The sequence below is a fragment of the Rattus norvegicus genome, chromosome 20, assembly GCF_021556685.1.
Source record: "Rattus norvegicus strain SHRSP/BbbUtx chromosome 20, alternate assembly SHRSP_T2T, whole genome shotgun sequence".
In the NCBI taxonomy this organism is placed as follows: Eukaryota; Metazoa; Chordata; class Mammalia; order Rodentia; family Muridae; genus Rattus; species Rattus norvegicus.
Genome location: NC_141553.1, coordinates 7,230,787 through 7,256,465, shown reverse-complemented (window position 1 = coordinate 7,256,465; position 25,679 = coordinate 7,230,787). Strand labels below are relative to the sequence as shown.

The 25,679-nt window shown below is 49.7% G+C and overlaps 1 protein-coding gene across 6 annotated transcripts in view; it reads left to right on the top strand.

The window, feature by feature from the left end:
- The window catches only part of Fkbp5 (FKBP prolyl isomerase 5), a 120,266-nt gene extending 103,734 nt beyond the window's left edge, over nt 1–16,532 (top strand). For all 6 annotated transcript variants that reach the window (XM_087597651.1, XM_087597652.1, NM_001012174.2 and 3 more), the window contains 5 exon segments: nt 3,607–3,697; nt 6,590–6,673; nt 10,398–10,583; nt 13,137–13,376; nt 14,428–16,532. In XM_087597651.1, the coding sequence (XP_087453777.1) occupies nt 3,607–3,697; nt 6,590–6,673; nt 10,398–10,583; nt 13,137–13,376; nt 14,428–14,532 (706 nt within the window). In that variant the 3' untranslated portion in view covers nt 14,533–16,532.
- The last annotated feature ends 9,147 nt before the right edge of the window (nt 16,533–25,679 follow it).

Sequence of the window (25,679 nt, the reverse complement as noted above, 5' to 3'; positions counted from 1 at the left end):
GAGCGCATATATGTTAGTGTATCTCCAAGGCATAAAAGACGTAAAAGACACCTGTCGCGCCCACCTCAGCCAGCAAGGAAGACACAACACTGTCGGATTCTTCTCAACAGCCTTTATTGCAGGACCACCTCATTGTTGATACGGGGACCTCGAGCAGCAAAGGTGCTCATGAAGCACCTCATTAGCATGATATCGCCCCGGCCTGGTAGCTGCCGGAGGCATGCCAACACATGCGCTGCACGGGTGTTTACCACAATCGAGTACCGGTTGTCGGCGCCATCTTTTTAGACCACACCGCTCCCTACAGACACCAGTTCTCCTAGTGTGAGCGCATACGAATTAGTGTATCTCCAAGGCATTGTTAGCACATCAGGTTCTGCCAGTCCGTCCTGTGCAGTGCTTTCCCTGCTGTCTCACGCGCTTGCGCCATGCTGTCCGTGTAGATAGAGCATCCCTGTGCACCAAGAGTGGTTTGTGTGCATACCACACATCGGCTTGTCCTAGTCGGAGGCCCGAGTGAGTCAGGGTTGCTGTAAAATGCAGATGGAGTTTATACGCAGTGTCTGCTGTGTTTCCACCCTTCCCCCACTGCACCCTCACGTCTTGACGACATCCGTAGACTCCTCGGCGGGGCATTTTCATAAGAAATTAATAAAGGATCCAAGTTTCTCTCTCCCTGGAACACCATCTTTTCTTGGTAGTGTTCTTTAAAACATTGGGGCAAGGGTCACACGCCCTTCGAGGCCTTTCACCCTCAGGGATTTTTTTCTCAATTTTTAAAAATTTGCTGATCTCCTCAGATAAACAACTAAATGTTGTGACTGGTTTCTGTTTACGTTAAGTCTGATAACTTTAACTCTTCCCTTCATCTCTCTTTATGCCTGATTTGTAACAGACAAGGCACAGGCTAATTAGGAGCCGTGTGTCTCAGCTTTAGTTTCCTCAGAGCAGTAAGGTCTGAGCTTGTTCTTGCCTCCGTGTGACGTCTCAGGAAGCACATGTCTCTGGCCTCAGCTCTCTCATCTGTCCGGCGTGAGGGCGTTCACGCTGTGCACGGCAGGCCTGTCCCTCCCTTCTCGCCTTGTGTGTAGCTGCCCTCCAAGGCAGCTGCTGTCAGGGGCGCTGACTCTGGACTCCATTTCTGATGATTTAGTTTTCAGTCAGGCCCAACTTTGCCCAGCATAAGTCAGGCATCTTTGTGTTAACACAAGTCAGGCTAGCGGTTCCCAGAAGGGATGGCTGTGCACCCAGGTCTTTCCTGGGAGATGTGTTCCTCCAGTCTTGACAGAAGTACTTTGCTTTAACCAGGAGAGATGGTACAAATAGTCTTCTCTAATCTCTACTTCCACTGGTTAATAGCCAGGCTGTGCCTCTTCTAGGCCAGTCCCTCATTCTCCATACCCAGTCCCGTACCACACCCGGTACCCCCATGGTGGAACTTTTAGACAGATTTAACGTCCTTGGTACTGTGGATGTTTTGTGGTGGATTTTGGTTGTGGCAGAAAAGGATTGCCCTTGTCCCATAAGGATGTGCAGTAATATTTCTGACTCCTACCTGCCATCCAGTAGCAATTCTAGGCATTGTTAAATGTTCCCCTGACAAAGGGGAAACAGGTAAGTGACATGGTTCCAAAGTGATGCCAGGTCATCTGTCACATTCTTCCCTACTTAGCAGAGACTGCCAATGACAACATGCTTTCAGCAACAGACTTACAAAGTGCCCACCTGTCTGCCTCCTTCGCAGTGAGAGACCATTCTTATTTACAACAGGCAATGTACACACACACACACACACACACACACACTCTCTCTCTCTCTCTCTCACACACACACACACACACACTCACACTCACACACTCACACACTCACACACACTCTCCCCCTCTCTCTCTCTCTCACACACACACACACACACACACACACACACACTCACTCTCCGGGGATGTGCACCCTTTCCTCTAGTCCTCTGCTGGCGACAGCCTGTGCGCGGTGATAAAGCTGCCACACTCAGTTCTTCCCAGGCATCTGTGGGCCTCTGCTCCAGCTGCGCCTTTTCTTGTATAACAATGGAAGTGAGAAAGGAAGTGGATTTTCCTGGAAAGTTCAAAGGAGAGGTAGAGCAGAGGCATGTGCAGCGTGGTATGCGTTCTCTCCCACCTCCTTAGCACCAGAGAAGACCAGGGCAGGGCATTGCGGTCCCCAACCAGTTTGACACCTTCCAAACCAGGGCATGAAGTCTGAGCTAACGGAACCGTTTCTGCCATTTCACATTTCAAGAGTTGTTTGGCCACAGCAGATAAACAAGCTTAGTGTCCAGTAAACTTCTTGCTCTTGTGCTGACAGTTGATCTCCTTTTTCTAACCTTTTGGTTTTTATGACAGTTTCTATTTGTATGTAACCTTGGCTATCCTGGAACTCACAGAAATCAACCTGTCTCTGCCCCCAAGTACTGGGAATTCAGATGTGTGCCACTGTTCCCGGTTGGGGCATTGTTCTAGTTGCTGGGAGACACCAAAGCAGACAGACAGAGCTCCATGCGACCTGTTCTGGCAGATGACATCTGATTTGAACTAGTGCCCCAGAACAAGGTTGGAAGAGCTATGTGTGGTGGGTACTCCAGGAAACCAGGACCTAGGAGGCTGCAGCCAGAGGATTGCCACAAGTTGAAGGACAGCCTGGGCTACATAGCAAGACCCTGACCCTTACAATGACATTTGTGTAACCTTGGGTTTTATTTGGTCTTTTTTTTTTTTTTTTTTTAACTGATACGTTTTGGCTGAAGGGTATTTACTGCATCTGAAGCAGGATAACCACAGAAGTATAAGCTAGCATCTGAGTGAGGGCTGGGTTTGACTGTGTGTTGTCTCTGGTTGTCAGTGTGCCTGTGCCTTTTAAAATAATTTTTGTTTTGTGTTTCAAGACAGTATTTCTCTGTGTAACAAGCCCTGGCTGTCCTGGAGTTGATTAGTAGATCAGGCTGGCCTTGAACTCTCAGAGATCCATCCGTCTGCCTCTGTCTCCCAAGTGCTGGGATTAAAGCTGCGTGCTACCGTGCACTTGTGCCTTTTAAAATCTTTAATACCCAGAGGGTTTAATATCATGAGATCTGTTGTCTTTGCTAGTGTGTTGCCCTCTTTGGTTTTTCTGATTGGAGGTGGTGCTCTTGGGAGGTGACGCTGCCTTAAAGTAAAACAGAATCTTTAGCAAACTCAGTGGGTGTCACACAAGAAAAGGCCATGAGAGCTGGAGGGGACTTGGGGAGGGAGTAGGGAGGGAGCTGGGGTAAAATAAGAGATGTGTTATATACAAGTATGGAAGTGACACAGAACAGCAGAACAATAGTAATAAAATAACAAGGGTCTTAGAAGCCTTTGTGTTGCTACTATAATGGTTATAGGAATGTCCTTTCTGTCGTGTAACCAAACAGGAAAGTCTGAAGTCGGCATCCGTGTGGAGCAGCACGTGGAGCCCACCATCCCAGGCAGTGCAGGACATGTGCAGGGGAACCGAGGAGACCACAGCAGTGACCCCACCCTCAGAACACCACAGGAAGTACCTGGGGACACACCAGCTCTCCTAAGTCTTGTCTTTTATTCTCCGTTTCAGATATGGTTTTGGAGAAGCGGGGAAACCTAAATTTGGCATCGAACCCAATGCTGAGCTTATGTATGAAGTCACACTGAAGAGCTTCGAAAAGGTGAGAGCCCAGTGCGTCCGGAATCGTGGGCTTCCCATCCTCTCCTGAAGTGCCACTTAGCTGTTCAGCTAACTGGCGTTTGCTTCTGCGCTTTCCTTTGCCTGAGACTTGTCCCGCCCACACGTGTGCTCAGCGCACAGAAAGCTGACAGGACACAGTTGCTATGGAGAGGAGCTAGTGTTCTCTCTTTTTTCTGTTTGTTTGTTTGTTTTGTTTTGTTTTGTTTTGTTTTAACTTTTGGGTAGAGTCCAAGACTTGTTCCCTTACTTGTTCCTAGGCTTGTTCTTTTTGTACTTTTTCTCCTGAGTTGTGGACAAAAAAGTTCACGTTCTGCCAAGCAGTTCCTTCGGGGACTTGGGGTGCAGCTTTTCAGTGCTGAGCGGATTGGACACTCCATAGGAGTTACAAAGAGGCCTCCAGTGGGGCTCCAGGTTACGATCCCAACGTCTCTGCCTCAGGGCCAGCAGCTGCAACTCGGGACAAGAAACAAACCTGCTACCCAGGCTGTTTTTCATTCCCATCCAAAGTCAGGAGAGGGAATTTGCCATGGCCCCCAGACTGGTGTGCCTCCTTGGATGTTCTCCAGCCCAGGGCCATCGCTGGAGGCTCCCAGCTGTTCTTCACTGGCCAGAGAGTGTCCCATAAGCTAAGGAAGTGATCATCGTCAGCTGTGTCTCGAGTGACCAGCATCCCCCTTCCCCGAGCCCCTCAGGGACTGCCCTTTTTATTCCTACGAAATCACCCCATGTTCTGTACACTAAGTTTTCACTAGAAATGTGACCTTTTCTAGTATAGTAGATTTCCAAAAGAAATTATCTCTTTGTAAGTCTGGGAGAAAAAAAGTGGGATTGTCCCTTTCAGCGTCATGTTCCCCAACACATGCTCTTGTCATACGGTTGCGTGTTTGGAGGTGACTGCTTCTGAAGGACTCTAAACTCAGTCCTGATTTTGTCAAGGACAATTGCTAAGAGGGAGAAAAGACTGGCACGGGATTATGAAAGCCCGGAGCTTCCCTGCCCTTTCTGTAGAAGACCCTCTGCCCTCCCGTGTTTTCGAGGCAGTGCCTGCTGTCACATCGCCCCACACGAGCACAGCTGGAGTCTGGGCACACTCACCTGTGAGCCTCTGCTGTTTTCTCCAGTCCACCTGACTTAGTCCCCTGCCTTGTAGAATGGAAAAGAAGCCAGAGACAGCAGTGCGGCACTTATAACCCCAGTGCTCCACTGGCTGAAGCAGAGGGTGTCGCCTGACACGGAGGCATGTGCAGGGGCAGAGAGGAGGGACCCTGGGACTGGCTGGCCAGCCTATTCAGTTGGTTTGCTCCAAGTTCAGTGACAGACACTGTCTCAAAACATTCAGTGACACGAGTACACAATAATAATAAGTAAGAATAGTCTATAAAAATTAGTATATTGTATGAAATTTTTTTCAGTAAGGTTTTTTCAAGTCAGAAAAATATGAGAAAAAATAAACAAAGATGGTTATTCCTTTTTTTTAAGATTAATTTATTTTACATATGAATACAGTGTCATTGTCTTCAGATACACTAGAAGAGCGCATCGGATCCCATTACAGATGGTTGTGAGCCACCATGTGGTTGCTGGGAATTGAACTCAGGACCTCTGGAAGAGCAGTCAGTGCTCTTAACCACTGAGCCATCTCTCCACCCCCAAGATGGTTATTCTTTTTAAAAAAAAATGTTGGGGTTGGGGATTTAGCTCAGTGGTAGAGCGCTTGGCGCAAGGCCCTGGGTTCGGTCCCCAGCTCCGAAAAAAAGAACTAAAAAAAAAAATGTTGGAGAGGGAGAGAGGGAGACGTGCCCTTCACACAGGTGCACACAGTGTAATGTTTTTCAACACCGAAACCAGTTTGAAAATGTAGCTGGCCCTCGTTAACTAGGCTTTTGGATAACTAAGCCGGCAGAGAGGAAGGTGAGAGAATCTGCTGAGTGAGTGAGCAGAACAGAGACCCTGTTGGTTTTGTGATCTTAATCCAGCTGCTCATTTCTGTGTCAGTGCTGGGGCCTCGAGTGTGCAAGGCAAAGACTGTCTGACTGAGCGATAGCCCCAGAGCTGTGTGTGCCCCAAGGCCTGTATGTGCTGTTCTGGAGAGTGGAGTGTGCCTGAGACAAAGCAGCAGGGGATGGTGACGGTTTTGTATGAGCTGTCTTCACAGTCTTCCTTTGATACAGTGATGCCCTCCCATGATTCTAGCGCTTGGGCAGCGAAGGCAGGAGGATCCAGAGTTCAAGGTCAACCCCAGCTACAGAGTAAAGGAGGCTTGCCTAATACACATGCAGTGTTGTGGGGGGCGGGGAGGTGAAAAGAAATTCCCCAGGTCCACACCTGCAAACTGGTACTGCTAGAGGCCATGACACATCTGGCCGTGTGAGGAGGAGACAGCTGCCTGACCTGGCATTTTAGACATGCTCTGTGCATGTGCGGCTTGGTCCAAACCAGAAGCACTAATTTCACTTAGAGGTGGAAAACAAGCTGGGCAGAAACGACCTGTTCACACGACAGCAGCCCTATAGTGGGGAAGCTCAAGGGAAGGAGGGAGGGAAGGAGGGCTCCTTCCACCCCTCGAGGCTTTGCTCTGTCACCCTAAAAGTGCAGTCTTTGAGAGAGCTCAGTGCTTGTGCTCCTGGCTGTGCTTTACCTGTTCGTCCCCTTGGACCGTATGGGTCAGAGCACAGCTCAGGAGCCACACAGGAACGCTCAGTGGAGGGCCAAGCGCACTGGGCTGCTGGTGGCTGGGCAGTGGCACACAGTTGTACCTGCCAGTGTCTCTGAGTTTGAGATCTTGTAGAGATGGCTGCCGTTGGTCCTCCAGGCATCAGCTGGTATATTTGCTCTTCTGCTCATCTAACTGTTGCCACAAATCTGTACACAGGCCAAAGAATCCTGGGAGATGGACACCAAAGAAAAACTGGAGCAGGCTGCCATTGTCAAAGAAAAGGGAACGGTGTACTTCAAGGTGTGTGAGTCTCTGTAAGTCCTTTCCGTGTCGGATACTTACCCGGTATCCAGGAGCCATGCTGGGGCCCCCTCTGCATTCACCTTGTTGGTAAGACTTCCTCAGGTTTTCCAGGCCTGCTGTGTCCTGTCTGAGGATTAGGGAACAGTGAGTTCATGCAGGAGCTAACACAGGTGCCTCTTCTGTGTGCTGTGAGCAGACGGAGCATCCTTAGGAGCAGACGGAGCGAAGCAGACCAGACCTGGCTCGCTCCCCTGAGCCACTCAAGGCCTAGAGCAGCCTGGTTGTTGTTGTCTGTGAGCAGAGAAAGAATGGAGGTGTGTTACAGGTCAGAGGTCACAGGGGCAGGGTCCACACCACACTTCTCCCCTGACAATCAGTCCCTAAGACACGTGACTGAGAAGCACTTGCAGATTCTGCAGATCACTTTGAATGATTTCTCCCAGGTTACCATGCTGTGTTTGTTTTTATGTAACTATGGTGCAGACAAGTCTCCCGATTTTTTTTTTTTTCACTGTAATTTTTAATTGAAAAAAATCTTTTCAGGCTGGAGAGGTGGCTCAGCGGTTAGGAGCACTGACTGCTCTTCCAGAGGTCGTTCAGTTCCCAGCAACCACATGGTGGCTCATGACCATCTGTGATGGGATCCATGCCTCCTCTGGCGTGCAGGTGTGCATGTGCTGAGTACTCATAAAATAAACATAAAAATAAAAACATCCTAAAAAAATTTTAAAAAAACCTCTTTTTTGCTCTTTAAATTGAAACAGCGGTTTTCACAGCAAATTTCATCAGAATAAATCTTTGATGAGGTTTTATCGAGCAGTCCGTCAGTACTTACCTGTGCTGCCATTACTGAACAGCAAGGGGAGATGCCCTGCTTGGTCCTGGCTGGGTACAGGCAGGCCTGAGACTGGCGTGGGTAGCAGAGCATCCAGGGATGACCAGGCTTGGCCTTCCCAAGAACGTGATGAGGAGAAAGGCACGGAGCCCTGTGATGGCCATAGTGATGTGACGCCTCTTGCAGCTGCCCAGAGGACCACTGCTCCTCCAGAGCCCTGTCCTCAGGAACCAGGCCTTTGTCCCACAGGGCCGAGGCCCACATTCAAGAAATGAAATTTCAGGGTGCTGTGCCCGCTGCCGCCAGCCTTCGTGATGAGAATTCGGAGCGGGCAGTCTTCCGCTGGGCTGGGTGACGTTGCAGAAGCGGCTGACTCTGGTCTGTGAGGAAATCCAAGCCAGAGCAACTTTGTTGGCCCACCTTTACTCCCAGGGCTCTGGAGACAGAGGCAAGTAGATCTTTGTGAGTTTGAGGCCAGCCTGGACTACAGAGTGTGGAGGGAGCCCAAGTGTCCTTTGCTTTTCTTTCTTTAGCTGCAGTGTTTAACACAGTTCACTGGGGTTTTTGTTGGTTGGTTGGTTGGTTTTTTAACAGCACTATAAAGCAGAGGCCTGAAGCAGCTCTTCATGAGCCTTGTACTGAGAGATGCTGCCACATCTAAGGCCTTACCTGGGTGGTTTGGAGGGTAGACTCCATGTGGGACCTGCAGAACCGTGGGGCTGTAGCTACCTCAAAAGGAACACGGGCAGGGGCAGTGTGTATTTGTAACAAAATTATTAAGTAAGTCTGACTCGTCAGCAGCCACCCAGATGGTGCTATGAGCCCTGAATGGGCATCTGGAAATCGGCCTGTGGCGTTCTTGTCACTGAGATCACTCGCCTGGGTCGCTGGAAGTGTTACAGGGGCAATGTGTATGTTTCAGCATGCTTCCAATCTTCCTAAAATGACCAATCTGGGTAAAATCTGGATCATCCGTCATCACACATATGGAACGCATTATTTTTAACATGTAATTCGATAGACAAGCTCTTTCAAAACATCAGTCTGTTGGGGAAAAAAATTAATGAAAGGTTCAAAACCACTGACCTAAGGCTTAGCCCAGAACATTGTGTCCCACTGAGCACTTCCTGGAGGCACCTTCCTCATCCTAGGTGAGGAGCCTCATGCCAGCTTCAGAGGGGGAGGGCTGTCGTCGGTCCACGTTCCGTCTCCCTTCAAAGCTTGAGACGCCTTTCTTTTGTTGCACTGCTCTGTCCAGCGTCATCTTCCCAGGGTGTCTGATGTGACATTTGCCACATGCAGAGTGCGGGTGACTGCAGAGCCGCCTGGGCTCCAGCTCTGTATGTCTGCGCTCTTCATTCCCCTGCCTGTCTGGCTTCCAGCTGTGGGCAGAGGGACTGAGCGGGCAGAGGGACTGAGCGAGGTCCTTTCCACCTCTGAACGCTCTGCAGTGCAGGAGAGCACTGTCCCCATCCAGTTCTGAGAGTCAAGCACTGGTAGCGGTGTCACCACACACCACAAGGCTAGGGCCGCTCTGCTGTGTGCGGACATCTTGCGCCCCCTAGTGCTCCTTGGGAAGGAAGTGTGGCTGAGCTGGCTGGTTGGTTTTGAGGGCTGGAGAATTGTGGGGAGAGCTCTGCAGTGTCCTGGCCTCCCATCCTGAGTGCACTCAGGTCTGGCTGCCCTTATGCCATCCTGTCTGTCCTCAGGCTGGTAATCTGCTGCAGAGAAGAGCCCTCACCTCTACCCCGGTTTTCTCTGTGCTCACAAGTTGCCACCCACCATGCAGTGGTCACTGGAGCGGCAAGCACACTGTCTCCACACAGCTTGTTGTTCAGGGCGAGCGCCATGTGCACTATTCAGTTGTTCACCGCTGTCAGAACTCACTAATCAGCAGGAGCATGTGTGGAGTCTGGTTACTCTGAAACAGCAGTTCACAGGGGTCACGTATCCGATACCCTGCACATCAGGTATTTACACTATGATTCATAGCACTAGCAAGATTACAGTTATGAGGTGGCAACAAAAATAATTTAGGGGTCACCACAACATGAAAAACTGTATTAAAGGGTCGCAACATTTGGTGGGTTGGGAACCACTGCCCTGGATGCTGAGGAGACAGGAAGACGGACCATAAGTTTGGCACTAGACTTCACAGTGTAGCAAGGCCTTTTCTGCATGAAATAAAGGCCTGGAGAGAGCGATGGCAGGTATCGTGCTTGCTTAGTGTGCATGAGGGAGGCCTTGGTGCAGCAGAGGAGGCTGGTGGAACAGAGAAAGGTAGAACAGTTCCTCACACATCGAGTTTGCTCTCCAAGGTTGTGTGCACTGTGTGCTACCAACAGCCTATGTGTGTTCCCACTGCCATGGGTCAACACAGGGTGCTCTGGCCCCACCCACCTTTGATAACATGGTGCCAGGGGACAGCCCAGCTCTGAAGTCTGCCTATGCTGACTGCTGCTCTCCACGGCTCCTGGGAGCCGAGCACTTGCACAGCCTGCTTTAGACAGCCCAGGCCTGCGGTGTGGGGATGCCAGCTACCATAGTCCAGTGTTTACTGTCAGTGCTGCGATGGGGACGCCACCCATCGCACCAAGTCACCTCCTGTCTGATAAGCCAAACAGCTCACCATCCTTTGGAAGACTGAGGAATGTTGGCTCCCCGGCGCAACCTCCTGCTGTCAGGCTGAAAGAATGCCTGCTCTGCTGTTAACCTGGTCCAGGCCACCTCACAGGCCAGCAGGGCTTCCCCAGAACTAAGGAGAGGCAGGAGACAGAATGGGGCTGGTGTGCAGGCCTCTTCATGTGAGGACCCGGCTGAGGCAGGCCACACTCACATCAGTGGATCCTCTCCACAGTGATACAAGCCACTCTTTTTTTCTCCTAGGGAGGCAAGTACATGCAGGCCGTGATTCAGTACGGGAAGATAGTGTCCTGGCTGGAGATGGAGTACGGCTTGTCAGAAAAGGAGTCCAAAGCTTCGGAGTCCTTCCTGCTCGCAGCCTTCCTCAACCTGGCCATGTGCTACCTGAAGCTCAGAGAGTACACCAAAGCTGTCGAGTGCTGTGACAAGGTGGGTGGGCACCTCCGTCCATGTGCCACCTCTGCTCCCATCAGGTTCTTTATGGTCAGCATGAACCAGGACACCCTAGAGGATGGGGCTTTCTTTTTTTTTTTTTTTTTTTTTTCTTTTCTTTTCTTTTTTTCGGAGCTGGGGACCAAACCCAGGGCCTTGCGCTTGCTAGGATGGGGCTTTCTGTGGCTACCTTTGTCTTGCACTTTATACAAAACTGCTCACAGTGTTGATAACAGTCTTCATCGGTGGCCCTCTTTACCCAGGTTCTGGGTCTAAGAGTAGACAGGGAGAGAGCGCTGGGGATTGAACCCAGGGCATTGTGCATGCTAGGCAAACACTACCACTGGGCCACACAGCCTCCCCCCAGTGACACACTTCCTCCAACAAGCCACACTTCCTGATCCCTAGTCCTTCTAATTCTTTGAAACAGTTCCATTCCCTGGTGATGAAGTGTTCAGATATATAAGCCTGTTGGCCATCCTTATTCAAAGAACCACAGGGATCAATGCCATGGTCTTGGTATTTAGGAGGCAAAGACAGAAAAGTGAGAGTTCAAGGCTGCCCTGGGATAACAGGTTCTGTCTCAGAACAGTACTGTGAAGATAGCTCACTGGAAAGGCACGTGCTACCCAGCCTGATGACTTTGATTCCTAGGACCTACGTGGGAAAGAGAAGAACTCTGGCCTCTTCCACACTCCTACACAAGTGCATAACAAGTGGAATAACATTCGTACAGTACATGTGCAGACACCAACGTAATAATATGTATTTTTTTAAAGATTTATTGATTTATTTTATGTATATGAAAACACTGTAGCTGTCCACCAAAAGAGGGCATCAGATCCCATTACAGATGGTTGTGAGCCACCATGTGGGTGCTGGGAATTAAACTCAGGACCTGTGGCCAGTGTTCTTAACCACTGAGCCATCTCTCTAGCCCAGTAGTACATTTTTTAAGAACAACAAAAAATAAATGTGAAATGGCAAAAAAGACATTTTATATGTTGTAAGACCTCAAAAGAAAATAGAGAGTAAAAGAAAAAACACCTGTCCTCTGGTGTGTGTGTGTGTGTGTGTGTGTGTGTGTGTGTGTGTGTGTGTGTGTACACATACACAGATACATCAGATGCATGCACACACTTATATAATACACAACCCCAGAATGCAAAGTACTATAAGAACTAACTAGAGAAAGGTGGGACATAGTTACCATGTAGAACCAGGACTCTTTCCACATCAGTTGAGTATGTTCTGTGGCTCTCCCTCACTGTGCTTGGTGTAAAAAGACTCAACCCCTTAAGGACCATTCTGTGAATCGTGGGGATTTACTTCACTGACCCTCACAGGAAGAGTGTCCATGTCTGTTTTTATTATAAGGTTCATAATAATCCTAAGAGTCATAAGAGAAAGCTGTTGAGTGTCTCTCTCCACACGCGTTTAGGGCGCTCCCACAGGATAGATCACTAGAAGTACAAGTGCTAGAGATGAGCACATCTAAACTTTTAGGGGCGGAGAAAATGGCTCAGTGAGTGAAGCGCTTATGGCGCAAGCGTAAGAACCTGACTTCTGTCCCTGCACCCACGTAAAAGCTGCGCATGAGGAGCTAGAGAGGTGGCCCAGTGGGTAGGGGTGCTGCTTGCATTGCCAGCAATCACACAGTGGCTCATGGTTGTCTGTAACTCGAGTTCCAGGGGTCCAACACACACACACACATACACACACACACACACACACACACACACACACACACACACACACTCACTCACACTCTAATTCCAGGCTGCCTGAGACGGTAATATCAGTGTTGGCTAAAGCTGATTGGCAAATCTCCAGGGCTCACTGGCTGGCCAGCCTAACCTATTCAGTAAACCCCAGACTAGTTAGAGACCCTGTCTCAAAAAAAGGTGGACAGCTCTGAGGAATGACACCAAAGATGGGCATCCAGCTACATCCACACGGATACATCCACACATACACATTGTGAGAACAATTTGGCTTGTAGTTGGTTCAAAGGATTCTGTTTGTGTTTGGCTGACCCTGGTCCTATGGGCAGGAGGTGCAGAAGGGCAGGGCAGAGCAAAGCCACTCACTTCCTCGAACTCAGGACAGAGACCCAGAGACAAGATATTCCTTTTAAACACAGGTGACATCTCTAGGGCCAGGCACTCAGGTGGCAGGGACGAGTGGATCACTGCATTTGAGGCCAGCCTGGTCTATATAGTGAGACCCTGTTTGTAACTGTAACTTTGCTACTGTTGTGAATCAGAATGTACATATCTGATAGGCAGAATACCTCATAGGTGACCCCTAGTTCAGTAAGGACTCACTGGTGAGGTGCCTCCGGTTCCAATCAGAAGCTCTCAACACCATCTGGACGTCAAGGCTTTGACACTGAACTGGAGACATTTTATACTAAATACTGGAAACCAGTGAGTTTGGCCACTGTCTGATTGCTGGGTGTCCTTGCTTATCTGGTGTGAGTGCACTGCCTCAGCACTGAGGCGACAAGGGTCACGGCATCCCTTCTGAACTGTGACCGTCTGTCCCTAGGCCCTTGGACTGGACAGCGCCAACGAGAAAGGCTTGTACAGGAGGGGCGAAGCCCAGCTGCTCATGAACGAGTTCGAGTCGGCCAAAGGGGACTTTGAGAAAGTACTGGAGGTGAACCCTCAGAACAAGGCAGCGAGACTGCAGATCTCCGTGTGCCAGAGGAAGGCGAAGGAACACAACGAGCGGGACCGCAGGGTGTACGCCAACATGTTCAAGAAGTTCGCAGAGCAGGATGCCAAGGTGTGCCCGCTGCCTGGGCCGGGAGGGCACTAACCTGGGGCCAGGTCGGGAGAGACAAGACTTAGGAAGGGACTCCACTGTGGCCAGAGGCATGGACTGGGAGGCCCCGCGGCCCCTCTGTGAGAGCTGAGAGGCCGACTCCCTGAGGTGGAGCAGCGTCTTGTTCTGCTTTGTTTTTAAAGCAGGGTTTCTCTGTAGACCTGGCTAGCTTCATCTCAGAGGTCCTCCTGCCTCTGGCTCATGAGTTCTAGGGTTACAGGCATCTGAACCAAACCAAGTTCATTTGGTTTTGTTGTTGGTTTTGTTTTGTTTTTTTAAGATTTATTCATTTTATCTATGTGTGTACACTGTAGCTGTCTTCAGACACACCAGAAGAGGGCATCGGAGCCCATTACAAATGGTTGTGAGCCATCATGTGGTGGCTGGGATTTGAACTCAGGACCTCTGGAAGAGCCGCCAGTGCTCTAACCACTGAGCCGTCTCTCCAGCCCTGAGTTGTTATTTTTAAAAAGATAGATTCAGCCAGGCAGTGGTGGCACACACCTTGATCCCAGAGCTTGGGAGGTAGAGGCAGAGGTAGGAAGTTGTCTGAATTCGAGACGAGCCTGGTCTACAGAACAAGTTCCAGGACAGCCAGGAACACACAGAGAAACCCCTGTCTCAAAAAAACCCTAAGCCCGTCCATATTGTTTTTCTAGAAATACTTCCTAGCTGAATCCAGCTTGGATTGGAAACAGGTGTCCCTGTGGTGGCCTTTACTGCACACTCTGCTGTCCTCGGGAGCCTCGCTGGCAGTGGGTCTGTCTAAACACAGGCCAGCTTCTTGCCCCATAGCCTCCTTCTGGTCCCAGGTCTGGCCTCCATCTTCAGCTACCAGTAGCACAAGGGCTTAGTTATTCAACAGCTGCCTGAGGTACAAGCCCCTCCAGAGTGCGGCACCCCTCCTTCCTAGTGTGCACACCCGATGCACACATGCACACTTGCCATAAACCTGATCAAACCATCCCGAAAGGCAGGGGTTAATTCATTTCATCTCCTCCTTTCCCCTCAGGAAGAGGCCAGCAAAGCATTGAGCAAGAAGGCAGTAGAAGGAGCGGCCGGCAAGAAACACGAGAGTCAGACCATGGGAGAAGGGAAGGCCGAAGGCCACGTATGACGCCACGACAAGGAGGGAAGAGAGTCCTAATGAACTCGGCCCTCCTCACTGGGCTCGCCCCCAACTCAGGACTGAACAGTGTTTAGTGTAAGGTTTGTTACAGTCTCTGTGATTCTGGAAGCCAATGGCAAGCCAGTAGCTTCCCAACCAACCACAGCTGCTGCCGGGGGTGGGCGGGGACTGCCGGGGAAACAGCAGAGAAGGCCGCTGGTGTGGAGAGACCAAGCCAGCAGCTCAGTCCTGCTCATTTCAGTCTGTCACCTTTTGATGTCCAGCGCAGCATCCCTTGTGACCCTGGGGCCCAGCTGCTGTGGGTTCTTCACTATGGTCACTGCAGAAACCGTTGAGAAAATAAACTCAGTGGATCTCTGCTTTCCTATTGGTGGGCATGGCAGGGATCTCTGCTTTCCTATTAGTGGGCATGGCAGGGCAGGCGATGAGATCTCCTGTGGCACTGACTCGCCTGACACAAGCCCACACAAGGGGCGCCCAGGTCCACAGCTGAATCTCGGACTGCTTGCCTGCCCTCCAAGCTCCCCTCTCAGACTTGAGTGTGGCTTTCTGTCCTCTCCAGCATGTCCATGGGCTCTGTCGTTCCTCTACACCCTTCACTAGTGACAGCAGGTGGGGCTTTCCTGGTCAGTTTTCTGTTTCGGGTGAATTTCTGAGGTGTGGGGAGCAGTCGGAGTGAGTTATCTTCCCCGCTGCCCCTCTTCAGAATGTTAGCTCTGCTCGGCTCCTCCCCGTTCTCTGCCCTGCAGTGAAGAGCCTAAGGCTTGCTCTTGTCCTAGGCCTAGAGTGGACGACTTCCGTCTCCGTCTCCAGCTAAGACTGATGAGTTACTCTTTATTACTATGGTTACCTCCTTGTCAGCGTGTGTACCACTTTTGAGAAGGAACTTCACACTCCTCTATCGTGCAAACATATTTTTCAATTTTTACTTTGTAGCTTGGGTTTTGAAAGGCAAACTCTGGGAGGTTTAAAGCAGGCAACTAATTACTCTTCAGAGTGAGGTACCTGGAGGTGGACAGGCAGATACCTCGCTCATCCTGCGCCTCAGCTTCTTGTTCTGGTGGGAGCGGTGAGCCTGTATACTACATCAGCCAAAGTCTCCAGAACTTGGGCACTGAATTAGGGCAAATCTTAAGTAGTTTTGGAGTTGGATTTTAGTCCTACAGGTGAGTTATGGGTTTGAGCAGGGCTTGCTCCTCACCCCTGTGGGGAACACCCACCAGCCCAAGGATCCATGCACAGCCCTCTCCCCGCCCTAAGGACCACCGCACTCAAGACGTGTGGCTGTAGTAAGTCGGTCAGTCATCACGTCAGGACCTTACCACCAACGGGTCACTTGTTTCCCGGAGTTGAGTTTTAGTCTGCATGCAGCAGGTGGGATAGAGCTGTGCAGAGTCTGTGACGTGGCTGAGACCCTCGAGTTCACACTTTGCACTTCTGCCTCCTTGCGTTGTTTTAGAGCCCTGGCTCCCCCAGGAGGTACTGAGCCGGAGCCGACTTGGTGTGCAGTGCAGTGTCGGCAGTTGTATTGACCAGAATTGCAGGCCAGGGAGGCTGTGCTGGAATTTGAGCCTAACTAGTTAGGTTTTTACAGGAAAACTTGTTCTAACTTGGGCGACCCTCACCAGCTGTCTCCAAGTGTATACTGTGGGCCTAGGAGACTGGTGTGGGACGGGAGGGTGGTCAGGGTTCCGAGCCAGAAGTGGCAAAGTGCCCAGCCCACTGGATTGTGCATGCTCTTGACTCAGTCATTCAGACACTTAGTACGGAAATCAGAAGATGTCTTCACACCCTGAGCCTGGAGAGAGTGGTGGGTAAGCAGATGACATTGAAATTTTGGTTTTTAAAAAATCACTTAGACTCTGCGAGTAATGGCGACACACACCTTTGATCCCATGACTTGGGAGACCCTATCTCAAAACAAAACAAAAAAAAAAAAATTACTTAGATGCATTTTGTGTTCCTTAAATAAATTTTTTAAAAAGTAATTTTTTCCATTGTTCGTGGCTTGGGTTTTTGTTTTTTGTTTTTTTCTTTTGTTTGATTTTTAAAATTTGCTTTTATCTGTGTGCTTGAGAGTATTTGTGTCCAACTGCCCTTGGGGACCAGAAAAGGACTTTGAATCTCCTGGAAGTGAGGGTAGAGAGAGTTGTGGGCTAGATGTGGGTGTTGAGAACTGAACCAAGTCCTCTGTAAAGCAGTCAGTGCTCCTAACTGCTGGGCCACCCCCTCTCCCACTCCCTTGTTCGGGGTTTGACTTAAAAAACATAAACCCTTATGATTTTTACTTTATGTGTGTTAGGCATGCTTTTTGGCAATACGTTCTTGAGTTCCTACGTAGTCCTTCCAACCCCCTACCGTAGGTGGGAGAGAAAGGAGGTTAGAGGAGAAGGGAGCGTAGATGTTTTCCGAGTGCTTCTTGCTGGTTAGGGATGTCCATTTCCTTGGGTCACGTCCAAACCTCATTGTCAGAACATCCCATCTTCTCATCGCTTCCATCACACTCACGTGATAAACAGCAGCAGTGGACACAGAGGCCTCCTTGGCGGAGCCCACTCCCACCAACCCCTCTCAGAGCTCCGACATTTACACCCTGTGAGAAGTTCCCAGAATCCCAAATGTCACACACGTGCAGAAACTGTCTGCGGCTGGCAAAACCACACCTCTGTGAGAGCACGAGGCAAATCAGAGTTAGCTGCTATGAAGCAGTCTCATACCACACGCAGGAGTAAAAACAAAACCATTCACATAGTGTAACTGGGATTTTTAAGAAACCAAAACTCACCACACATGGATGTTGACCTGCATGTAGATACACACACCCTGTGCATGTGGTGCCCAAGGAACTGAACCCAGGTCCTCTGCAAGAGCAGCCACTGCTCCTAACCACTAAGCCATCTCTCCAGCCCCTGATTAAATATACATATAAAAAGAAAAATGTTTTGGTCAGTAGCCATCATGCCCTAACCCCAGTGTCTCTCCTCTGATCTCAGAAGCTAAACACAGTTTCATTGCTGTACTAAGGGACCATGACCAAGGTGAGATTATAGAAGGGAGAGATTATTCAGGCTTGCAATTTCAGAGTTAAAAATCCATGTTGGGGAGCTGGAGAGATGGCTCAGAGGTTAAGAGCACCGACTGCTCTTCCAGAGGTCCTGAGTTTAAATCCCAGCACCCACATGGTGGCTCACGACCATCTGTAATGGGGTCTGACGCCCTCTTCTGGTGTGCAGACGAGCATACAAACAGAGCACTCGTATAAATAAGTCAATCTTTCTTAGCAGTGGGTTATCCAGCTTTTTAACTGACTTAAGAAATAACACCTGTTCCCACTAATAAAACAAGTGGCCGTCTCAGGTGGTAGCCTGTGCTCGATGTGTTTTACCTGGAGGTCCAGAGTCCTGGCTACGCGTGCTCTGCGGGCCTAAGATGTTGAGACATTCGGGGCTGGCCTTGAACTCGGAGCTCCACCTTCTTCTGCCTCCGAAGTGCTGGAATTAAAAGCACGTGCGGCGCCTCAGCAGGCCGGTCCCACCTTGTGTAAGCAGCTTGGGGTGGGTGAGTCCTGCCTGAAACGCCGCCCCGGGCTGCCCTTCAGAAGCACCGTGTGCCTGCCTTCCAAGGCATGCTGACCAGTGAGCTGTGTCCACACACGGCCTTAGCAGTGCTCTCAAGTGCTCCCTCACTGTGGCACATCAGAACCCTGTGACTTTAGACACCTAACACTGACGATGAAGCCAATTGAATTTGAACCAGCTTCAACCCAGAAAATCCAAAGCCACCAGCTTGGCTGTGCAGGCCCCAGCTCTACATCTGGACAGAGAGAACAGCTCTGACAGAGCCTTTAAATCCAGCTTTCATGAGGCAGACACTAGCAGATCTACATGTGCCTGGCCAACCTGATCCACGTACTGAGTGCTCCATGGAGTCAGCTGCAGTGGACAGCAGTGGGAAAGCGGCCCCAAAGTCAGTCTGGAATGGGGACCGATGGCCGTTTCCTGAAGCCCCAAGGCAAGCACTCGGGCCTCTCTCTGGTGACCTTCCAGATGCAGGAAGATGTGGCTGCCTCAAGGTTCTCACGTGAGATCGCATTACTGCAGGCCAGCAGCACCAGCGTGTCTCAGACGACAGGGTACAAACTTACCTAGTCTCTGGACCTTTTTTTTTTTTTTTTTGGTCTTTTTTTCGGAGCTGGGGACCGAACCCAGGGCCTTGTGCTTCCTAGGCAAGCGCTCTACCACTGAGCTAGATCCCCAGCCCCCTCTGGACCTTTCTTACGGTAATTCAGTATTTTTAGCCCAAGTCTGCTTCGGAATATTATCTTCCTAGGATGACTCTTGCTTCAAGACATGATAACACAGCCTGGAGTTAATCTCTGTAAAGCTCCTGACCAAGAAAAGAGATAAAAAAAATTAATTATTAGTATTTACGGAGAGATGGGGATCCAATCATGAGTCCCCAGAAGGCTTTGTAGTCTGCTCGGGACCAGGTTGCCACACTGAGAAGTCTTTTTTTTTTTAAGATTTATTTATTATATATATTATACAGTGTGTATATATATATATACACTAGCTGTCTTCAGACACACCAGAAGAGGGCATCGGATCTCATTACAGATGGTCGTGAGCCACCATGTGGTTGCTGGGATTTGAACTCAGGACCTCTGGAAGAGCAGTCGGGGCTCTTAACCACTGAGCCGTCTCTCCAGCTCATACACTGAGAAGTCTTAATTGTTCTTTCGATCTAAAAAATCTAAATCTGGGCTGGCAGGATTGCTCAGTGGGTAAAGGTACCTGTTTCCAAACCTGAAGACCAGAGTTCAGTCCCCAAGGCCTGGGCATGGAAGGAAAGAACAGACTGGCCAATTGTCCTCTGGCCTCCAAAGACATTTACACTTAAACAAGATAAACCAAAAAATTATTTAAAACACAATCCATATACACTAATCCAAACAAAGAAAAACATAGTGCTGGGAAGGCCGCACTGCGGTTCAGGGCGTTTTCTGCTCTTGCAGGAAACCCCTGTTGGGTTCAGAGCCACAACCAGCTGAGCGACCACTTGCAGAGGCTACGTTGCTTCTGCTGGTGACCGCACACAGGTGAGCACAGGGACTCACGAAGGCATTCACACCCTCAGTTAAAAAACAACTGGAAAGAAAAATCTTAACCCCAAGCCAAGCACAGTGGCACACGACTTGAATCTCAGCACTCAGGAGGCAGAGGCAGGTGGATCTCTGAGTTCGAGGCCAGCCTGGTCTACGGAGTTTGAGAACAGCCAGAGCTATACAGAGAGAAAACCCTAAAATAGAGAAAATAGTTCAATGTGTTCTCAATGTTGTGCAACCAGTCTCCAAAACTCTCCTCTTGACTCTGCAACTATACCATTAAAACCATAGGTTCGGGGTTGAGGATTTAGCTCAGTGGTAGAGCTCTTGCCTAGCAAGCTCAAGGCCCTGGGTTCAGTCCTCAGCTCCAAAAAAAAAAAAAAAAAACCATAGGTTCTTGGGCTGGAGAGAAGGCTCAGTGGTTAAGAGCACAGACTGTTCTTCCAAAGGTCCTGAGTTCAAATCCCAGCAACCACACGGTGGTCACAACCATCTGTAATGGGATCTGATGACCTCTTCTGGTGTGTCTGAAGACAGCGACAGTTGTACTCATATACATAAAACAAATAACTAAATCTTAGAGAAAAAATAAAAACCGTAAGCCCTCACACAGTCCCTGCTGCCACAACTCCATGCCTCCAGAGCTGGCCACTCTGAGCAGCTCACGCAGCATTTATCTCTGTTCCCTTTTGCAGTCCTGAGTATCAAACTCACACCTGCCAGGGAGGGTTTCTTACTGAGCCACACCCCAGCCCAGTACCTGCTTGTCTCTCTGTGACTGGTTTATTCCGCATAAGCGTTAGGTTTCCGTGTTGAAGCAGGTGTCAGAATTTCCTGTTCCAAACCTGAATGGTCCATTGTACGGTTTTATCTGTGGGTGGAGGCTGCGTGTCTGCCTCGCCTACAGTCGAGAAAGGCTGCTATTGGAGAGTCAGGTGGGTGTGGCGGCACACCAGGCACCCCAGAACCTGGGATGCAGACACAGGGAAATCAGGAATTCAAAGCTGGTCTGGGACACTTGAGACCCTATCAAAGGAAAAACTGAGGGTCGTGTTTGGAAGTAAAAAAAAAAGAAAAGAAAAAGAACTCTGTGTAGGAAAACTCACTGACTCACTTTCAGTGGCTGTAATGGGCTTTGGCGTGTGTGGTGTATATTTCATGTTTGTATGGGTGTGTGTGTGCATGTGTGGTGTGGTATATGTGTGAGTGTGGTGTGTGTGTGCTGTGTGCGTGGTATGTATGTGTGTGCACACATGAGGCCACGTGTGTGTGTGAGACCAGATGCTGATGTCCGGTGTCTTTGATGGTTGAATGAGACCAGTCCTCCCACTGGACCAAAGCTCACCCATTCGGGTGGGCTGGCTGGCCAATGAGGTTCAAGGGTCTACCTGTCTACATAGCCCCAGTACTCCAGTTTCAGATGTGGGGCTCTCTACCCAGCAAGGGTGTGGCACTATGCTGGGGTCCCTAGTGTGAAGTAGGTGCTTCCCAACTGAGCCATCTCCCCTGTTCCTTAGTCTTTTTCACAGAGTCGCCCCGCTTGTCCACACTCCTGTTTTCCGAACCACACAGTCTCTTGGGACGCATATTGGAGGGCTTAGAATTTCCATAACGAGATGAAGCCTGTCTCCCCCAGCAAACACAGCAGCTAAGCATTGCTAAGCCACACAGCCCCAACCAGAGACGCTGCACACGGGTGTTGGGAATGCCTGGAAAGGGAGGGGCACTGAACCACAGATGCTCGTCTCCTCATGTGGCAGACAGGACACGTTTGACTTCAGAAAGTGACTTTGGTTTGGTCTGGTTTTGCAGTTGCATTTGCACCTGGTGTGGAGGCGCATTTGCATGGGTGTGCTAGTGAGTAGAGATCAGAAGTTGACGTCAAATGTCTGCCTCGTTCTTCGTTCCCAGCTAATCCATGGTGACAGAGCCTCTCGCCCTGAGTCACAAGCACTGGGGTCACAAGGTGGACACTTTAGCACTTACTTCAATATTTTAGTTTTTAGATTCAATCGGACGTGAGTAGCTTGCCTGTTTTCTTCATGCAAATACTGTTGCCAGGTGTGAATGACAATCATTGTGCCCTGGGGGCACAGTTGTTGCCTTTTCTGAAATCTTAGATACTGCCACACAGAGAGAGAGAGACAGAGGGACAGACAGTGAGGCAGAGAGAGAGCTCACACACACGATCACACACTCATACATGCACATGCGTGCAGCTGTCTCCAGGGGCCAACAGTAAGCATAAGATTCCTTAGACTTGCAGACAATTGTGAGCTGCCGTGCATGGATGCTGGGAAATAGATTTGGATCTTTTGAAAGAGCAGTACTGGGGCTGGAGAGATGGCTCAGAGGTTAAGAGCACTGTCTGCTCTTCCAGAGGTCCTGGGTTCAATTCCCAGCAACCACACGGTGGCTCACGACCATCTGTGATGGGATCCGATGCCCTCTTCTGGTGAATCTGAAGACAGCTACAGTGTAGTCATATATAATAAAATCTTAAAAAAAAAAAAAAAAAAAAAAAAGAAAGAAAGAAAAAGAAAAGAAAGAAAGAAAGAACAAAAGAGCAGTACCAGCTCTTAACTGCCCAATCATTTCCCTGTGGTGTGGGGGACCGTGAGAACAAAGCCCCTGCACATGTGAGCGAGGCATCCCTAACCGCGGACCAAGCCAATAGGAAACACCTGCTGCTCGACCCACCCCAGACCGCGCTTAAGATCCTATCCCGAAGAAATAAAGGCTTGTGTGAGATTTACTCCATTGTCTACGAGCAGCTGTCTTCTAAGAGCTGCAACACAGGCTGGAAAGAACAGTGCAACAGTAGCATCAGGGACACAGACCAGCATTTCCCTAGCCCCAAGATCTTGCTTCTTAGGAGCTCTAACTTCCCCTCTGGCTGTACATGTGGTGCAGTCTTTGCTTTAGATTTGTTATTTCGAGTTTTGCCTGCACGTATGTCTGTGCACCACGTGTGTACCCAGTATCATGGAGGGCAGAAGGGAGTCAGATCCCCTAGAGCTGGAGTTACAAACAGTTGTGGAATGCCACATGGGTGCCAGGAACCGAACCCAGGTCCTTTGCAAGAGCAGCCGGTGCTTGTAACGAATGAGCCATGTCTCCAGGCTGCGTTTTTGTCTTAATTCATCCCAAAGTATTTTCTAATTTCCTTCATAATTTTTCTTTGACCCTCAGCTTGCTTGACTTCCCACATATTCGATCCTTTTCTAACCGCCTGCCTCCCTTTTGTTACCAATCTGATTTCATTCCACTGTGGTTCGAGTGCGTGCCATATAGGTTTTCTTTGTTTGACTTACTTTATTTTAAATGTTTTGAGACTTTTCACAGCCACATATGGTTCCCTTCCTCCCCCCCCCCGCCCCACCGAGAATCCGCTTTTTTTTTTTTTTTTTTTTTTTTGGTTCTTTTTTTCGGAGCTGGGGACCGAACCCAGGGCCTTGCGCTTCCTAGGTAAGCGCTCTACCACTGAGCTAAATCCCCAGCCCCGAGAATCCGCTTTTAAGAAGATCGTGTGCACGCCTTTGCATGGCATTTTAAAAGCTTTTAGTTTTGCATTTTATATTGGCTGTGGGTATACATGTGTGGGTGTGCATCCCAGCGGACGTGTGGAGGTCAGAGGGCAACTTGGGGGATCCACCTCCCTGACCCAGGGTAGCATTTTTTTTTCTTTTCTTTTTTTTTTCGGAGCTGGGGACCGAACCCAGGGCCTTGCGCTTGCTAGGCAAGCGCTCTACCCCTGAGCTAAATCCCCAACCCCCTAAATATCTTAATTTCTTAAAAAGATTTATCTTACATATGTTCAGACACAACAGAAGAGGGCGTCAGATCCCATTACAGATGGTCGTGAGCCACCATGTGGGTGCTGGGGATTGAACTCAGGAGCAACCAGTGCTCTTAACCGCTGAGCCATCTCTCCAGCCCTTGACATTTTAATTTAATAGGATATAATTTGAGCCCATACGTATGTAATTTCAATAGCCAAGCATGGGGTGAGGGTGGGGACGGTGCACACCTTTAATCCCATTGCCGAGACAGAAGTAAGCAGATCTCTGAGTTCAAGGCCCCGTCTGCATAGTGAGTTCCAGGACAGCTGGGACCTCACAAAGAAACCCTGTCTGGAAGAAAACAAAACAAGACAAACAAACAAATTTTAGCCAAACATATTAGTAAGTTTCAGTCCTTCAGAGAGGGCAGGAGGGTTAGAACTCCAAGGCCACCCTGGACTGCATGAGATCCTATCGTAGAAAAAAATAAATCTCTTTCCCCATCATTCCTTTCTCCCCATCACCCCTCTGACACTGAACCAGCCAGAGCCTAGTTTTTTTCTTTTCTGTTTGTTTTGGGGCATATGCTGCTACAGCCATCCAGCCAGCTCCTAACTAGTGAGCCATCTCTCCGGTCCCCTCTTTTTTTTTTTTTTTTTTTGAAGATTTATTCATTTATTATATATAAGTACACTGTAGCTGTCTTCAGACACACCAGAAGAGGGCATCAGATCCCGTCACAGATGGTCGTGAGCCACCGTGTGGTTGCTGGGAATTGAACTCAGGACCTCTGGAAGAGCAGTCAGTGCTCTTAACCGCTGAGCCATCTCTCCAGCCCCTCCGGTCCCCTTTATTTGGACATCTGGATTTGAATTTCTGTCTTTGGTGTCCCTCCCGTCTTTGCCCCCCCATCTATGGAGTTTGGGGCTTTTTTAAATATTAAATCTCAGCAGACACCAAATCATTTGATCATTTGTATCGAGTTTAGATCCTAGCAAAAGATCTGGGGATAGGAGTGTTTATCGCTGGTCTTGCTAGGGGACTCCAGGAAAGGGCTTCGTTTTCTGGAAACTGCAGGGAGGGCCCAGGCAGCCATAGAGATGAGGTCAGCCTACCAAGTTAATGCTCGGACACAGATCTCAGAAGGGCGGTGGCTGCCCCACCCACAAGGTGATTTCAGCACCCCGCAGGGGGCCCCTAGGCAGCTAGCCGGAAGTCACCAAGTGAATGGAGCCTCGCCGCTGCCCACCTGGAAGGGAGGGAGAGAGGCCCCACCTCTCCCTGCCCTTCTCCTCCAACCTCTCACTCTACCCTCTGCTGCAGCGGCACACACAGTCCCACCAGTGGCCACCACCTGATGCCCAGGCTCTGAGGTATTTTGCTGGACCCCCAGCTCAGTCCTCCCTGCCCTCCCCTGCCTGCTGGGCAACTTCTGTAATTCCAGGTAGGCAACCTCAAAGGAAGCCCTGCCGGGTAAGCCTGCTGTGTGACTGGCCAGGCGGTGGGTGGAAGTCTGGACCCTTCGGTTCAGCACAGCAAGGTGCCACTGAACAGTGTGCTAGGGATGGGGACATCAAAGGAGTGTCTGAGTCAACCCTGCCACCCTTTTCTATTCGGACTCCACTGCAGGCCTGTGCAAGAGGGGGAAGGGCAGAGGTGCACCACAACAAGGGTTTGGAAAGAAGAAAAACAACCCAGCTGATTGATATTCTAGCTCTCAAAGGCTCCACAAGCCATGTACTCACTACTGCAAGCACCTGAGATCACGCCTGCCTCGGTCCCTACAGATGGTCCCTTAGGATTTAATCAGCTGGGGGCTAGAGGGATGACTCAGTGGTTAGAGCACTGACTGCTCTTCCAGAGGTCCTGAGTTCAATCCCCAGCAACCACATGGTGGCTCACAACCATCTGTAATGGGATCCGATGCCCTCTTCTGGTGTGTCTGAAGACAGCTACAGTGTACTTATATATGATAAATAAATAAATCTTAAAAAAGATAGAAAGGGGGTTGGGGATTTAGCTCAGAGGTAGAGCGCTTGCCTAGTAAGCGCAAGGCCCTCATTCGGTCCCCAGCTCTGGAAAAAAGAAAAGAAAAAAAAAAAAAAGAAAGAAAGAAAAAGAAAACCCAAGCCAGACATGGGGAGGGGGGTGCATGGGTTTAATCCCAAGACTGGGAAGCAATGTCATTTGGGGGGTGAGAAAGGGACAAAGGTTGGGCAGAGAGTGAGAGGGAAAAGGAGGGGTGGGTG